The following is an 18,167-nucleotide window of genomic DNA, read 5'->3' as shown; positions in this document are numbered from 1 at the left end:
TTCTGCTCAGCTCGCCCATCCGCTGAAAGGTTCTCCCCTTCGACTGCACCGGAGGCAAGAAGTAGCTTGCAACGGGGAGGATTTTCAGCACAGTGCACAGGGAATTAAACCTCTATGAACAATAACGTTGGTCCGTGGAGTGGAAAAGCAGGGGCGGTCCTGGCGTCCCCTAGGCAACGGGCTGACAATGTTCACTCCTTAGACAATCTTGCAACTGGCCATGGCTCTTTCCTGACAGTACCAGTGGCTGAACTCCGGAAAAATAATGAAGGCTATGGATGGGATATGGTGAGTGCCACGAGATTCCCTGCTCCAAGTTAGGGCTGCTTTTCTTGTGTTTGGACTCGGATTAGAAAAACAAGTTAGCAGACCATGACTGTTGACACAAATAAATCCATAACTGTACTGGTAAACACTTGAAATTCATCCTTGCAGTGAAAGGAAAAAAAAAAGCAGAACTATTTGCCTCCTTTCCTGGTAACATCCAGGGCTGTGATGGAAAACTCCGTTATTCCTAAGAAAGATGCATGATGAGCATGTGGTTTTCTCCAGGTTGGTTTTCTGCTTTAACCCAGGACCGTCTGTTCCATGGACCGCAGAGCAACGGCCACGACCGGGCTGTGTGCGTGTGCGCGCGTGCGGTGTGCATATCGTTTTCCCTAATTACTACAGCATAACTTCCTCTTTGCTTTACCAGACTAAGTCTCAGCAATGAGACATCACGTGTAAACTTCTTGTCTGTTTGCTTTTTTCAGTTCTAGGGAAAATCCGAACCGCAGTTGGCAGTGCCCAACTTCTTATGGCCCAGAAATTCTACCAGTTCAGAGAACTGTGTGAAGAAAACCTGGTAGGTACCCTTACCCATCACTACCATTTTCCCTGCTAGTACCACGAGAAGAACCCGTTGTCAAGACCGGTCCAACTAAAGTAGAACCGAGTCAGAGCCCATCGGACTCTTTTACCTGGAATAGAGAGTTTTCTGATGAATCATATATTTCCTGCTTTTCTTAAAACTAAAAATATTTATGTTATACTTAAGTAATCTTTGAAGAAAGAATCCAATCAAGTTAAAACTCCATTCCCCCCCCCCCTTTTTTTTTTTTCGGTAACTGAAGACTTTCCATTTTCCTGGCCTTCTGATTTCATTATTCTTACCAAACTATGGAGCAGACTGATATGTAAAAAATAATATTACAGCAAAAAAATCATTTTTGATAATGAGTTTCTTTCTGAAATAGCCATCAGGGCCTATTTTCTTATCAGAGGTCTCTGTTTTAATTCAAGAATCAAAAGTGGAAGGTGTCATAAAGTATAGATTTGATCTCCCTGAGACCAATGAATCATTCATCCTTCTTGGACATACAGAAACAAAATAAACCAGAATAAAGAGACAAAACCAATACTAGCATCAACAACATTTAAAATAATTACCAGCAAAATACAAGGGCAAGAGCTTCCTCACAGAATTTTTTTTTTAATGCTACCATCTCTACAAGTGTCATTCCACAAAAATAGCTTTTATTGGTCAATTAATGATCAAGTTGGATCTAAATAAAGAAAATGAAAAGCAACTCATTTATCTCCTGGAAGGTTAAAAACACGAATCATTTGTAATCTGATTGACCCAAACTATGATTTTAGAGTTCTAACCACATCTTGTTAACAAGGACAAATACAGACTGAATGGAATTTATCTAGACAGGGCTCAACCAAGAGCAGATCTAAAGCCTGCGAAAGTTGGTGCTCTCCGTCCCTCTTCACCAGGCTTTTCTTTTTGAACCCTCCCCTTGGGGCTATCCTTTCCTTCCTCCTCACCCCCACCCCTGACATCCATAGTTTGTTTTCTCCTCCCTCAGCAAAAATTACCTGACCCTTCTTTCACCTGCTCAGAAATTCTATTCTGAATTATGAGCTAATATATATTAGTAGATGTATTGATAAGTGATTCAACCAATATCTCATTGAGCTTCACTACGTGCAAGGTACAGAATTCCTGCTAATCTGTAAACTTGCGGATGTGTCACAGATCTTAATTAATATGATTCTTTGCTCTTTAAATGTAAAAAAGTTCATATAAAGCCGTATTTCTCAAACTGGCCAAAAGACACAGGTGGAGACCAATAAGTACACACTACAGGGCAAACACAGCACACCTTTGAAAAGAATTATAGAAGGAGGAGCAGAAGCGCACCGTGTCCTCAGAGCTTTTAAGTTTATGATCTGGTTAAATCCTCAAAGCAACGGTCTGGAGAATATAGTGACATTATTTTTATGACTGTTTTACAGTTGAGGAAAACGGGCCTGGAAGAGCTCAGTGACTTGCCAGGGCTGCATGGTAAGAGGCAGAGCCAAGGTTCAAATCCCAGTGTGTTCGACTTCAATCCCTGTAAATCCCCCCCAGGATTTGAGTCCCCTCCTCACCCTGATCGCTCAGCTCCATCTCCTCTGCAGCAGGAAGCACGGTGGCCTGGTGATGGCACCACTTAGGTCTACAAAGCTGCATAAAAGCAGCACTGAGATTGGTCACAACCAGGCCCAGCTCTCCTTGCTTGGGTTCTTACTCTGAGGAGGACACCTGAAAACTCTTGCACCTTGTCTCCGACTTGACTCTCAGGCATAGAATAAACGGATTGCAACAAAAATCAACCCAGGGACCTGGCCCTCCTTATCCTTCTCAACCTCTACCACCTCTGACCTCCAAGAGGCCTGGTTCAGACTGAAGCGGGTTGTGCATCTCCTTCTGTGCTGGGGTGTCACAGGAGCCTCTGATTCGGAGACTGGCTGAGCACCCAGGCTCTTTCTCTCTGCTTCCCCATCCATCCCCTGGATGATGTGGCAGCAAAGAGAGTCTTGGTGGGAAAGGAACAAATTGCCCGTGTTACAGAGTTAAACGACCTCTATCATTTCATCTACTGATGCACTAAAACAGTTTAACCAACAGAGCTTGTGACCTAAAAGACTTTGGTGAACTTCAAAGTATGAGCAGTTTAGCTTTTAGTTACCAATAAGATAAGGAAATATATTGCGAGATCATAAAACTCCATTTGACAAGTACTTTGTCAAAGCTATTATCTGTCTATTCTGAACCTAGATATTAAGAAACTTTCTTTTTAGTTTACTAAATCAAAGTACTACAGAGAAACCCTCTTGTTAATTCAGATGTCATTAGAATAGAGTTTAACACTGACCCAAATACTTACAAATTTTAGAACTTACTTATTCCAATGATCTATGGGTAGTTTTAAAAGTGTAAGTTTATAAATATATTCTTTACTTGTATTTATTTTGAAGCCAGACCAATAATGCCAGTCCACGAAAGGGCTAAAACGTTCTTTCCAACTTATTAACTTTGATGGTCACCAACCTTGCGCTTCCTGAAATTCTGATGATATTTTCATAGGGTTGGCTTTAAAAGTACGAACTGGCCTCCAGTTATTATATGGCATGAGACTTCACAGTCTTTCCAATTGCCCGGATTCCCAGAGGTAACCAAAATGGACCCCTGCTAGAAACTTTTGGCAAATGGGAGTCCCACCCATCTTCCCATGAATGCCTTTAGCTACTGTTGCAGGTAGTAACCAGCGATGAACACAACACCTTCAGTCTTTAGTTGTGTTTTTCCTGTCTCAGACCATATAAATGAGTGGTTCATACTTTCTAGTACTTGTCAGGGATTTGTGAATGAGGGCAAAGAAAGTCAATCCACAAACCAAAGGATGTTTAATATTATCTAGCAAATGGGTCACTACAGACATCTATGTGTATGTATAGACAAGTGTTCTCACATTTGCCGTGTTACGTTATGGTCAATTTAAAACTAATTCGTTTCCAAATGATTTTGTCCAAGTACTTATATGATAAAATGACTTCCTACATTAGAGATATCTTAATTGTTAAACACACAGTACTTTGAAAATCCAGTTCTTTTATTACTTATCACTTGTTTGCCCTAGTATTTTCACTCAACATGAGTATTAAAATGAATCTTACTTTAGATTCCTTATATGTTCTCTGAGTATATTGGATGGCATGGAGTTGAATACTGACTCTAGTACCAATACACTGTATTTTTTTTTTTTTTGCAAGAATATATTTTCATTTAAATATAGCTTTAAATGCATCTTGTCATAGATCATACATTCTGGGATTTTTCAAATGTTTAGACTCCCTGCCATAGCATACTGATGGATGTTATATTAACAAAAGAAGAATTTTACTTTGACATTGAGAATCACTGACTCAAATGCGTATAAGATGAGTGTATAAACTAATCATTTGCAGTGGAATCTTTTTTTAAAAACCAAACTCATAGAAAGAGAGTATAAACATGGTTGCCAGGGGCTTGGGTGTGGGAGAAATTGGGAGAGGTTGGTAACATGGTACAGATTTTCAGCTATAAAATGAATAAGGTCTGAAGATCTAATTAGAACATGGTGACTATAGTTGATAGCAGTGTATTGTATAACTGGGCTTCGCCAAGAGAGTAGAACATAAATGTTCTCACACACACAAAAAGATAAATACATGTGGTGATGATGTGTTACTTAACTCAATGGGGGAGTCCTTTCACAATGTGTGTATATATCAAATCATCACGTTGTACACTCTAAATATTTTGCAGTTTTATTTGTCAATTAGTCCTTAATAAAGGTGAATATGTATATAAGACATATATACATATAAAATATAAAATAAATAAATAAAAGGGCCATCTATAGCCTCACTTTTCTCTCCTATCTGAAAACCAAAAGGAACTCATCCTCCTTGGTGTTATTTGAAATATTTGAAAATGCCACCTTGGTCCTGTGCTTATTGTCCTAGATCATCACCTCTAAAGCGTGAATGTTTTTCTTTCTCTTGTACAGAATCCCAATGCTCATCCAAGGCCCACCTCCCAGGATTTGGCGGGGTTCTGGGACATGCTGCAGTTGTCCATAGAAAATATTAGTATGAAATTTGATGAACTTCATCAGTTAAAGGCCAATAATTGGAAACAGATGGATCCTCTTGACAAGAAGGTAGAACAATGTAGATTTTGTATGGTTCATTTAAAAACCTGCACAAACACTGGACAGTCTAAATAGGCTTCTGCTTTCAGTCTTGCTGTTTACAATGTGAAATGGAGCTGATATCATATTAATTTCATTGTAATGACAATGTTTACATAGTAATCATTTGGGATATTATCTGTAATATGTTTCAGGCATATTTTTAAAGAAAAACCTGTCTTTGTGAATTGGAAAATGGGAATGTGGCTTTTTTTGTTAATTAAACTTTAAGTTAAACCATTTTAGTCACTGGAAGGAACTGCCTCCATTTTGCTTTTTAAACTAAAATAAATGACATCTTCAGTGCATGATTACATACAGCAAGAGTTCAACTTCCTTACACCCCTAGAATGTGTTTCCGAGAAAATAGGAAGCCCTGCAAACTAACCGACTTTGATAATCATTTCATAAATATAGTAATAAAGAAACCACTGTTGTTCAAGTCTAAAAATATACACACCGTAAAGTTTCACAGTAATCATAAATGTTGGGATTTTTTAAAGAGTTTTACTATTGGTTGATTTGCCTTGGGGAATATTGCTCACTGGGTTCCTCATGCAAGAGCTTAGAAATAAAGACTCAAATTCTTTTAGTTGAATTAATAAATGGCAATTTTCACATTTGATTATGGCGGGTCCACCAGCCTTGCCCAGGTATCCAATGTTCACCTCCCTAGGCTGGCCAGGCATGCATGACTTTTTTAACCCTTTGCTTTCCTATGGCCTGAGGTCAGATGTCTCTGAGAGATTCAACTTCTAAATATTAGGCACAGCTATACTTGTGATGCCCTTTTCTGATCCCTTCACCTATCAGAGAGCGAGCAGCAAGCCAATCCATTCTCCTGCTGCCCATTATAATACCAGGGTTCTTGGAGTCCATGGAGTCCCAGGAGAAATCCAGTGCCAACAGCCAGTGCACAATCAAAGGGGCCACCGCTCTCATCACTGTCGCTCATCTCTAATTCTGTCACCATCCACCTGTGGGGTTTTGGTGCGAAGCATCAAAGTACCATTGATGTCTGTGTGGCCTCTCACTGGGGGAGCCAAACATTTGCACTCAATCTAGTTTTCTTTAATCTGGGTTTAAAACTGTCTGCTAAATAAGCTTTTAAATTGGTCTGATTTTAAGAAAACACTACAGATGTACACACATACTGGTAACTGAGTTTCTAGAGCTGATCCATCTAATTTCTCACTCATGGATTTTTAAAAATTATAGTTAAAAAAATAAAATGTGCAAGGAAAGGAAAATATGACTAAAAAGTTTCCAACATTCATACTTTCAAAAATATCTACTGAGTTACCCAACAATGAAGATTTTAAACGTCCAAAAGGAGCGAAGCTAAGAATTGCTATATGTAACCTACTGACACAGTAAATCATTAGTTAACTTGATTTCTAAATCTTCATGCACGTTGTCTGTGATCAGAGCTTTGCATCACCCCATGAACTGGAAGGGGAACAATGAACAAGACAATCAGAGTTGGTGGAATATGGTTTGCACTCTGTGCTTCCCTTTTTTATCCACACAAGACTCCACCTTAAACAGGCGGCGGGCAACTCCAGTGCAATACGTTAACTAGGCGCTTCACCCAGGCAAGGAAGGAGGAACACAGAGAACGCCCTTTGAAGAATCATGGAATCCCTAATTTAAGATACTTTTCCCATTTAGTTCTATGAGAATTTAGGGTATTTTATTAAAAAATGAAATCATCAGATTCACGTGGACCTTTTTGCAGCCTGAAAACTCACCGTCTTTTTCCTAAAAATCCTTTGTGGTTTAGGTTCCCTTCTTTCCCACTGTACTTCTTTTTCCAGCCCAAGTGATGAACGGCTTTTGTTTTTGCAGCGGCATTTAAAAATAGCCACCCGTTTTCTAGTTTGCTGCTGCTAGGGGGATGAACTCTTTCAGTCTTGTGTTCAGTTTTCATGGCACGGTGTCTGTCCCTGTGATGGAATTGCCTTCTGGGCCGCCACAGTCGCCCCGAGGTCCCTAAGGCGTGACGGTCCAGCAGGATGCTTTAGGAGCTGACTGCACTAGCCCCGTGGGTAAGGAACTGTCCAAGTCCTCCCTCCAGGGTGACCCTGCCCAGTACATTGCTGTGTGTTTGTGTGTGATGTGCAAACGCGTGTAACTCACTGTGGCATCAGCAAAGCTAAACGGACGCAGGCTTACAATCTTCTTCCTCGTTTGGTTGTTTAGGTTTGGGTGGGCCCGAGGAGAGGGCGGGGAGGCTTTTAAACTCTGAACCGAGCTCGCACCCGCCGCCTCCCTCCTTAGGGGGGATGCAGAGTTCTAAGACACGCCCGCTGCCACCCTTTCCCATCTCTGGCACCCGGAACAGTCTGGAGCCTCCAGAGAAAAACCGCAGTAAATGTGCTGGGAGCCGCAGCCTTTTAGCAGGCGGGGGGCATTTTAAATACCCACATCCTTCCCTTGGAGAGACCTAGTTCTGCCATCCAGCTTTACCCTTGGCCTTAAACTTACCGGTATTTTTTTCCCCCTGCATCTTTTGAATACTCAAGCCAGAATAATGAAGAAAAAAATATATATATATCTATACATGTAAATATATGTATATACAGTGTGCAGATCAGAACTAACCTAACCACCCTTAGGCTTTAAAAAAAAAAAAAAAGTGTGCTAACTACTGACCTATCCCAGTTTTTCCCAAGCTTGTCCTGAGAAGCTGTGTAATGTCCTGAACCTTCTGCTTTGATCAGGAGCGAAGGGCCCCTCCTCCAGTGCCCAAGAAGCCGGCGAAGGGCCCCGCGCCGCTGATCCGGGAGCGCTCGCTGGAGAGCTCGCAGCGCCAGGAGGCCCGCAAGCGCCTGATGGCCGCCAAGCGCGCCGCGTCCGTCCGCCAGAACTCGGCCACCGAGAGCGCCGAGAGCATCGAGATCTACATCCCCGAGGCGCAGACCCGGCTCTGAGGCCCCCGGCCGCCGCGCCCCCGCCCGCCTCCTCCCCGGCGCCCGCCCTTCGCCTTCTTGGCCCGCCCACCCGTGTAGACGCGGCCCCTCTAGGTCACCCGCCATCCTCCGTTCTCTCGAGCTTGTCTGTCCCTAGATTCCAGCAATATCGAACCATAGGGTATCTCAGAAATCCAGGATCCTGGGGCGGGGGGGTCCCCTCGGGACCTCGCGGACTTCCACCCGAAAGAAACTAGGAAACTAGGGCTCCGATCCCCCTGATTTCCCCGACACGCTTCCTATTTCGGCAAGCAGATGGAACGCTTGATTTCCAACCTCAGAAATCACACACCCTGTCACCGGAGTCGGGAAGTGACACACCGAGAGGGGACGCAGAGGGGCTGGGGGGCGGGGGACCAGGATGTGGAGTGGGGGAAAGAGAAGCAAACCCTGCGGGTGCCGGGGGTACCTGCGTCGCTCACAGCTGCACAACTGCCTCACTCTCGTGTCATCAGTCACTGCTTCAGATGTCTCAATCAGCAGAAGATTGTCAATCCGATCTTTCAGGGATATCCATCTATTCTGAAAGGCAATAAAATGAAGACAGGCAAGGCAAGGCAAAGGAAGCACTGCTAGTTTAAAAGACTACATAAGGGATTTTTTCTTTTGTCCTATTCTTAAGAAAAGTTAGACCTGAAGTGTTTTATCAGCTTTTCTTGTACTATGTATATTATATTGTTGTGATGGTGGTGGTGGGGTCTTTAGGGGAAAGTGTTGGTTCTATTAATTTGTTAGTGTCCATCCTGGGGGCCTACATAATTACACAGAGCTAAGTACATCTCTGCTTACGGAGTGCTGTACATGGCAGCCGGGCTGCTTTCTGCGAAAAGTTGGGATTTTCCTAGCATCCCCTTGGAATGCTACACATCCGTCTCTTTTAACCCAGTAGTTCATACGGCAGATGTCTGTCTCCATCAGTCTTTTCTCACTGCTCCACAGCATCCTAACACATCCCCGAATAAGGATTTTGTCCCGTGTCAAACCGGTAAAATAAGCTTTCTGTCCCAGTAGACATGCTGCCTCGTTCCAATGAGCGGCCACTTGTCTTGAGGTCCCAGGTAGAGAGAGAAGAAATTTGACCTGCGAGGTTCAGCAGCCACATAGAGGGGGACAGTGTCATGATTCCTAAACACTGAAAGAAACCCAGGCTTTTGGCAGAGAATGTTGATTTCCGTTTTTAGTCCTGATGGATGGCCAGTATGACCTTTGCATCCAGCTCAAGTTATCTTTAAATGCCCTTACTCGTAGCAGTTTAAGCACTTAGAATGAGGTGATCTTAAATGATCACTGGCATTTTATCCAGCTCCCTAAAGCGTTAGAAATTACCATTGAAAAATGAAAGACTTTTAAAAACATACATCAAATACTCTTGCACCAGAGACGCTTTTTAAAAAAAAAAAATACACTCTCATAGCCAGGTGCTAATTTAATTTTATTTAAGAAATTAAGAGAGGTGATGGGTTCTGGCAACACTATTTTCATGGACATATTCTAAAACCACTAGAGAATTTGCTACCTCTCAGAGCCATTGATGCTTTGAGCTATCTTTATAAACAGGGCACAAATGTTTACTGCTGTGGTTTACAAGACAAGGGCTACTAACATTTAAAAACCAACCAACCAACTTTTAACTAGGGTGAACAAAGCACCTTTGAGTGCTTTATAAAATTGGAGCAGACAGAGAATTTGAGCTTCAAGTTTTGCTGGTTTTAAAAAGAATACACCTTTTCTTTACTCTGTAGCAGCCAAGGAAGGTCACACAAAGTTTGCATCAAGTAAGGCCAACTGCCACCTTGGGTAGCCTATGGTCTCATTCAATCCTGACGGTGACTCGGAACTCACAGATTAACGTGAAGGAAGCCACATGCATTTGAAGACCAGATGTCCCCATCCACAGCTCTGTGCCCTGAGGTGGAGATAAGATTTGGATTAAGAAATAGATTTCTAATAGAATTCAAGATCATCCTACAATATTTTCTTTGGAAACTGGTTTAGCCCAGGATATTTTAAAGAGAGACAAGAGATGGCCTATTTATCTTGTCTATGTGAATGGTATTTGTATATTCATAAGCTATTTTTGGTAAGAATTTTAAATCTTTTAGCCGAAGGCCTCCAGGCACCATGACCTTTGCCTTCCTTGAAAACACCAATTGTACGAACACTTTATAAAAGGCTAATTATTGATGTTAAGACATGATCCCACATAAAGCTGCCTGTTAATCACTTGCCCCCTTAAGCTGACATCCATGACCATAACCTTTGTTACGTTGTTCTTCTGATGTAATTTGTAGAAATGTTTTTTAGTTCATATTGGAAAATGTATGTACCCTGAAAAATTACTTATTTTGTTTAACTTTGGTATAAAGGTGTTTGGGCATTTTCTTGGGGAGGGGGGGATTACAAAAGAGGTTTGTCTCCCACATCAAAAAACGTTAAAAGAAATTAAGTATTTATTATATTTTTTGCAGATGTTTCCATACAACTCACATAACCTTTTTGTAAAGAGAGATGAAGAAATGGATTAAAGATTTTTAATATTTGAAATGGTAAATAGAACTAATTTATTTGTACTATATTTCTGTTATTTATAGATGTTTCCTTAATGTTTTACTGTGCATTACCACTTTAATTTAAGCCTTATCCTTGTGAATTTACCATTTCTTTTTTAAAACATGTCTAGATGCATATTTTAAATAACTGGAATGTAAATCACTAGCATATCTGAATTCCCAAATGTAATTTTTAAAAATTATTTTGGTTTGGAAAAAAAAAAGATTCATTTGAAAGCCTTCAGATGGAGGGGTGGGGAACATTTTTATGGCTTTATGAATTGGAATTTCATAGGCTTATCTACCTAGATTGTGTGTGGACAAAAAAAAATTGTAAATAGATGAATGTTTCCCATAATGTAAAAAGAAATTAATAAAATACTTAATGCACTGCTTTCAGGTCTGTGTGTTTTCACTACAGAGTCCTACTTCTTCTAAAATATAAGTAATTGTCTTTGGGGGGGGTGAATAATTAAGCAGTTAAGAAGCATATCATTGTGACTTTCATTGTAACAACACATGTACTAGTCCCCGTGAGCTGGTGGGTAGGCCTTGCACCCTATGGAAAGGCTTTAAGTACCAAGAACTAAAAGTCCTTTTATTGTGATGATTACACGCATCTGAAAGTTTCAGGTCAGGAGCTGTATGTTTTATGAAAGATGTTATTAGCTTCTCAAACATGTTCAAATCTGTATAGATTTTTACCCACGTGGATTTCTTTGAAAACATTTCATCAGTTTTGTTTCCTACACGGTTCTCTGGGGTAGGGAAAATCAGAATGATGCATTGTGGTTTTCATTTCATCCTCACAGTACTGAAAAACTTCTCCCTGAGGTTCGGTCACTCGCCCAGCGTGACACAATTATTAAGTGACAGATTTGAGTCCAAAATCCAAGCCTGCGTTCAGCTTTGTCTTCAGTGAGGTCTTTATCATTCTTCTCACATTTAGAATTGGTAATTGCCACTGTCAATTTCCCCTGGTTTTCCTCTAGGTCATATTTGTAAGCCTTACTTTATACACAAAAATACAGACTCACCAAAAACAACAACAACAAAGTAAATTAGAACACTTTATAAAGTGGGCTTACATTGATCTGAAAATGCCACAACCATGAGACCTGTGTCCACAGTACTTCCTCCCACCAAGTTCTTGGGCAAAGCCATCCATCTATATGCAACAAACTTGGAAACTGTTAAGCAGATAAGCCACTTTGTCCGATTTTTATACATAAGCAAGACCTGTGCCTGTCACCGAAATAACACAATGTACTTTTGAAAGTGCTTCCAAAGAGCAATGATCAAGTGGCCAGACACAGGCGAGGTTGCAAAGAGCTCGTTACTTTGGCTCATGCCCTGACCGTTCACGTAGTGTGAACTGTGATTATACTTCTTGACTTTTAGCAAATTAATTCTTATATTTCATCGGGGCTCCTTAAACATTTCAGCCAATCCTAAAACAAAATCAGTTAGTTTTTGCACACAGAAATTTGAATTTCAGTGAAGCAATTTCCCATGTTACAGGGTCCACTCCCGCCCCACCCACAGCAAAATGTAATTTCATTTTTTATAGATATTGAACAAAATGGTTTGAATTTCTTTTTGTATCTTTGAAATCCACACCCTTGAAAATATAAACTGATTTTGGTTTAAATAAATGACATATGGCAAATCCTACTGTCTGAATGTGTTCATTCTCGAATGCCACTGTTACCAAAGGGTACCGAAATCCACCTGGGGTTTGTTCAATAGGCTGTTTAACTTTCAGCTACTAAACTAAGATCAGATTAACTCCTTTTGCAAACAGAAACTAGTGGCCCAGCCTGAAAACCCTCTCTGGTCCTAACGCATTTACTAATGTAAGTTTACAGAATAGGTCTTAAATTCCTCTGCAAGTCACTCATTTCCCCTGAAGCAGAGAGAGGAAATAGTGTGTTCTTCCCTATCTGGGCTTCCTGCTGGCCCAGGGAGGCGTCATCAGAAAACCACAGGGATGGGAAGCCCCAGTGCAAGAGTCAATGGATTATTATGATATGTCCTCTATGCAAATGAGCACAACCCTGAATTTAGAGAACATGGCGGAAAACAAGAAAACACTTTAATAAACACCAAAAGTCAAAGTCTGCCATGTAGCTGATTGAACTGTTGCTATTCGTCAAATGTTTTCACTAGAACAGATGAAAAAAAATGCCATTCTTCTGCTTCACACTTCTAGACTGCCTTCAGGGAGAAGTAGATGCTAATGTCCTCTTTCCAGATTACTCGATAGGCAAATCAGTGTCATGAGGGAGCTTCTATAGAGACCTCAATAAAGAGATTCTTCCATAGAAAAACTCTCCTTGGGACTTCCCTGCTGGCACAGTGGTTAAGAATCCACCTGCCAATGCAGGGGACACGAGTTCGATCCCTGGTCCAGGAAGATCCCACATGCCGCGGAGCAACTAAGCCCGTGCACCACAACTACTGGGCCTGCACTCTAGAGCCTGCGAGCCACAACTACTGAGCCTGAGTGCCACAACTACTGAAGCCTGCGTGCCTAGAGCCTGTGCTCTGCAACAAGAGAAGCCACCGCAATGAAAAGCCCGCGCACTGCAACAAAGAGTAGCCCCCGCTCGCCGCAACTAGAGAAAGCCCTCCTGCAGCAATGAAGACCCAACGCAGCCAAACGAAGAAAAGAAAAGCTCTCTTTTTCACTTTGGAAAGGAGGAAGGGGGAAGCAAATAGAGTCTTAGTTTTCTCTTGTGATATAAAGAGGGAAAATGCATTCTTTCTATGGAGTCTAGTATGAGGAGGTTATAAACAATTACAGGTTTTGCAGTCTTAAATCCTGGTGCTTTCACTACCTCTGAAGACCAATGCTCTGCAAACAGAAAACATTCCTGCATAGCTAGCCTTCTGAGATCTACACCCATAATGATCAGTTGATGAGTTCTTCCTTCTTTCTAGGACATTCAAGTCCAATGCCTACTAGCAATTTCTATTATGAAAAAATGAAGAGAAACATCTAGGGAGTTAGATAATACTGTGGATGTCCCCATAAAGTACATTGGAAGAAACATCTCCGAAGATTAAAATATTCTATTCACTGAAAAAAAAGGGGGGGGGACACATTTTAGAGGGGTTTTAGTCTTAGGGAATAACCTCTTGCTATAGAAAATGTTTACTTCTATAAGTGACATTTTTTAAAACACCAGCTTTGTCACTTCATTTCCTTTCTAGAATAAGACCTAATGTACTTTGCAACCTCAGCCAATACAATGTCTGTTGGTAATTCCCAAGTGTGAGAAGAGGCAGATCTTAAACAAAGGTGAGAAGGAGTTTAAATAATTTACTTAGAGTCCTTTGGAGGGAAGAGAGCCTCGCTGCCTTCACTGCCTTTGCCGGTGGGAGTTGACAGTTTTCTTCTCTGCAGCCTGGCCCCTGGCAGGAGCAGGACCTGGGAGGTCAGAGTGAGCCTGGTACTTTTAACGTTGAACTTGACAAACTTGAAAGAGCAACTCAAGGGCTCCTGACTTGTTTCTTACATTAGTCAAGCAAGGTAATGAGTCTGGAATGTCTGAAAGGGAATCCTTTCCAAGGAGCTGGTGTCTGTCTCCATCTTGAGTCGATGCCCCAAAGATCCCTTGACTAGCAGGTTGTTCAAAATGACATCATAAAGAAAGCAAGCAGTCTTATAGAGAGAGTGAAAAATTGATCAGTAGTTTGGAAAATTGGAACAGAGGAGAGATGCTGGCACAATGGGGATTTCCAAACTGACTGAGCATGCCTGTTAAGCACTTTGGAAATAGTGGTGAAGTGAGGAATAGTTATTCAGATAATTCTGAGTAATTCTGGACACAAGGAAAGAAAAACACCCTACTAATGGGGACCTAAGCCACCTGTCAGTGGCTGAATTCTTCATGTATTTGTTCTCAAGGGCACTTCATTTAAAGACAGATTTTGAGGAGGCCAAAGACCAGCTGTTCTTCTAGCAAAGGCAACACATTACAGTTAGGTTAAATATTCAACTGAGAGAACCTGAGTTAAATATTAAGGTAATGCTGACCTACAGAAATACGAGGTCTTGACCACACTGGGAAAGTTGGTATACCGTCCCCAGAGACAGTCATTCTGATGGAACTGCGTCACCTGTATGATCCTCGTGAAAGAGGGCAGGTCCTCCACCACTCCTAGTATTAAAATGTGTTCATTAGATAATAGACACAGAAAAGACAGGTCTCTCCACCCCTTCTACACCCCGGGATCCCTGTTGGCTTCATCATGCCGTAAGATTTCCCAGCAGGATTCCTGTCAGGGACTCCAGATTCACAGGCAGAGAGGATCCAGCTGGGAGAAAACAGAGGCAGAGGGAAAAGTCCCTGCACACTCCAGCGGAAACACCCACGTGTCACCTTGATTGTAACATTCTGACATGGGGTTGGTCAGAAAGCATTGCCATAAGCTTGTAAGACATTTACAGATATTCTCAGCATTTCTCTTAGAAACTGGACCGACCCTCTCATCAGCCTCATGCTGCCCTGAGTAGACCTGTCTGCCCAGCAGGGACAGGGCCGTTGGGTAAGTGGGGAAAAGCTTGGGCTATGGAGCCAGATTGCCTGGGTTTGAATCCTTTGCACTACCATTTACTAGCTGTGTCTTCTCGGGCAAGGTACTTAGCCTCTCTGTGCCTCAGTTTCCCCATCTGTACAATTAGGATGAAAATAGTACTTGTTTCATAGGGTTGGTTTAAGGATTAAATGAATTAATATACGTAAAGTTCTTAATACAGTGCCTTGCACATGGTAAGCATTCAATAAATGTCCACTAGCATCATCATTATTACACATATACATTTACTAAGAAAATACTGTTTGATATGCATTCTGTAACTTAATCCTCACAGCAGCCCCATGAGATAGTCACTACAAGTAAATTAGGGAGCACCTCGAGGTCACAGGGAAGTGACAGAGCTAGTATTTGAATCCATCTAACTCTAGATGCTTTGTATGTGCGAGATTTTTGTGCAAGACAAAGCAATGCATCTTTTTCTTTTTTTTTTTTTTCTGGTGAAAAATGTACCCATATGAAAATTTCAAACAGAATTAGAGTGTATATAATCAAAATAAGCCTCCTTTCACTCCAGTTCTTTTCTGCGATATTCAACATCTTTGAACACTTTATTGTATACCCTCCCAAAATTTTTCTATACACATTCAAGTATATATTTTTCCTTTTCCCACAGACTGGAAGCATACTACACACATTCCTCTACTGTTTGCTTTTTCATTTAGTAATGAATGTTCCATTTCAGAACATTCTGACCCACCCATTCTCTTTAATGGCTCCATAGCATTCCAGTTTATGAATGAACCATAAGACATTGTTAGTCCCCCTCCTGATGGACTATTAGGCTGTTTCCACCACTTGCTATGACAAACAAAATCTGCAGTGAAAATCGTTTTACAATGTATCTTCAGTACACCTGGAAGTGTATCTAAGGATTATAGTCCTAGACAAATGGATGTGCACTTTTGTTTTTAAATGTTGCCAATTGGTTTTCCAAAAGGGCTGCCTTGATTTTCACTTCACCAAGCAGGTATGAGTTTTAGCACCTACCTTTGCAAACAAGGAAACAAAGCATTCATAAAGTAAATTCAGAGGCATGCTTAAAACAGCAACCACAAATGCAAGCACCTTCCAGTTGACTTTCAACAAGGAAGGAAAAAAGTCGCTAGAAATGTGGAGGCAGATTTAATGTAACATCAGCCCCAAGGTGTGAACTCCTCCAGGAACTGGGTTTATTTGCACAGCCCTTACTTAGATGGCAGCCTAAGATCCCAACGGGTTCCTGCAGCAGAGTCTAGGCTAACCCTGGGACTCGATCCAGGACAGAAGCAGAGCGGAAACACTTTGATGGTCAGTAGGTTTATACCGGGACACCAGTGCCTATGCATGGTAGTTCTGTTTTTTAATTATTAGTTTTTTAAAAAGTAAAACTCCAGGGACTTCCCTGGTGGCGCAGTGGTTAAGAATCTGCCTTCCAATGCAGGGGACGGGGGTTCAGTCTCTGGTCAGGGAACTAGATCCCACATGCATGCCGCAACTAAGGAGCCCGAGAGCCACAACTAAGACTTGGAGCAACCAAAAAAAAAAAAAAAAAAAGTAAAACTCCACATCTAAAAAGGCTTTAAGATGATTTACAGAATTAAATCATAAAACACTGAACAGTTTTAAATTAAAAAAAAGAAATAAGAAAAAGAAAATTGCTAGATAAGTAAATTCACCAAGCTCCCAGGGTCCTGAGTTGTGAATCCTAAGTTTCTTTCTAAGTTTCCTCATAGTCAGGGCAAAGCAGTCAGCGTTTTTTTACAGTCTGTTTTCATTCAGTTTGGAGACACCAAAAGTTTAAAAATCCCCCTTCTATGCTCAAAGAGCTACAAAACTGATTATGCAAACCTAATGTGTGAGTACAACCGCCTCGCAAATCACAGCGCTGACAAGTGACCACGTAGAACGAAGTATGACGACTGTGTCTTTAAAACCATCCCCCTTTTATTTAAGTGGTTTGAGTGATTTTTTGGTTCTTGGCAAACAAATGGCCCCAGAATAAGACAGAGTTAACTGACATCCTTGTTGAGCTCGACATCCTTTGAGTTCAATCCAAGAATGTGTCCTTCCTTCTAGGAAGTAAGCAATATTTCAGTGGGTCTTTTTTCCCCCCCACCTCTTTTCTTTTCAAGCAGACCTCCTGACAAGTAAGAGGTCCTCCTTTTCCTGTTCAGACAGGCCTACATCAGAGCGTGTGACTGTTGAGACCTATTTGTCTATGAGCAGGAAATCTTCATTTCCCAAACACATCCCTTTGTCACGCTAAAGGCTGCAACCCTTTCAGCCCAGCAGTCTCAGCGGGAAGACACTGCTGTCCCTTGGGGCTGTCACCACCCAACACTGGTATCTGTGCTGTGACCCGGAGGGCAGTTTCAGCTGCACTTAGGCAAACAGTCCTGTGCCTTTTAACACACGTCAGGACAGTAGATTCTTCCTCCGTGTGGGGATGCACATAGAGGACTTCACACAGCAGTTAGGGTCTGAAGGTCTGGTTAATAGTTCAGTCCCAGACCTGAAAAGATGGCTTTGAAGTTGAATTTATTTAGCCCTCCCCCCACCACCCACAAGCGGATTCTGACTCAGTAGGTCTGCTCTGAGAGCCAATTTGCGTTTCTAACAAATTCACCTGGGGAGTCTACTGCCAGAGTCCACAGGCACGTCCGCAGCAGCTTTCAACCTGGGAAGAAATCTGCACCGCAAATCAATTACATCAGGATGGGGGAGGCAGGAAGGGCCAAAGGCATCTGTGTTTGGGTGCAGCCAAGGTTGAGAACCTCCACTGTAGAGGCATCTTAAGCAAAAGGAATGGGTTGATCAAAGGCACAGAGGAGAGACGGAGCAGTGATGTAGGGGTCAATCGCCAAAGTACATAGGTATAGCTAGAATGACAGGTGCTTCGCAGGGGCTGTACTTTAACTCATACGCCAAGGCAAAGACAAATAAGAATTCGTGTGCTATGCACACACACAAATTCTATTGTTACCTAAATCATGACTAGGAATCTTATGACCCAC

General features: G+C 41.7%; 1 protein-coding gene across 4 annotated transcripts in view; it reads left to right on the top strand.

Moving 5' to 3' along the window:
* The window catches only part of DLGAP1 (DLG associated protein 1), an 871,245-nt gene extending 862,969 nt beyond the window's left edge, over window positions 1-8,276 (top strand). For 3 of the 4 annotated variants that reach the window (XM_061168915.1, XM_061168917.1, XM_061168916.1), the window contains 3 exons: window positions 756-847; window positions 4,866-5,018; window positions 7,772-8,276. In XM_061168915.1, coding sequence (XP_061024898.1) covers window positions 756-847; window positions 4,866-5,018; window positions 7,772-7,981 — 455 coding nt within the window. In that variant the 3' untranslated portion in view covers window positions 7,982-8,276. Of the gene's footprint in view, window positions 1-755; window positions 848-4,865; window positions 5,085-7,771 lie in introns of those variants that run through there. The other variant, XM_061168918.1, reaches the window with a different exon arrangement.
* Window positions 8,277-18,167: the final 9,891 nt, after the last annotated feature.

This window comes from Eubalaena glacialis, chromosome 15, assembly GCF_028564815.1.
Source record: "Eubalaena glacialis isolate mEubGla1 chromosome 15, mEubGla1.1.hap2.+ XY, whole genome shotgun sequence".
Lineage (NCBI taxonomy): Eukaryota > Metazoa > Chordata > Mammalia > Artiodactyla > Balaenidae > Eubalaena > Eubalaena glacialis.
Note: the sequence above shows the minus strand (reverse complement) of the source record. Positions and strands in the feature narration are given on the sequence as shown.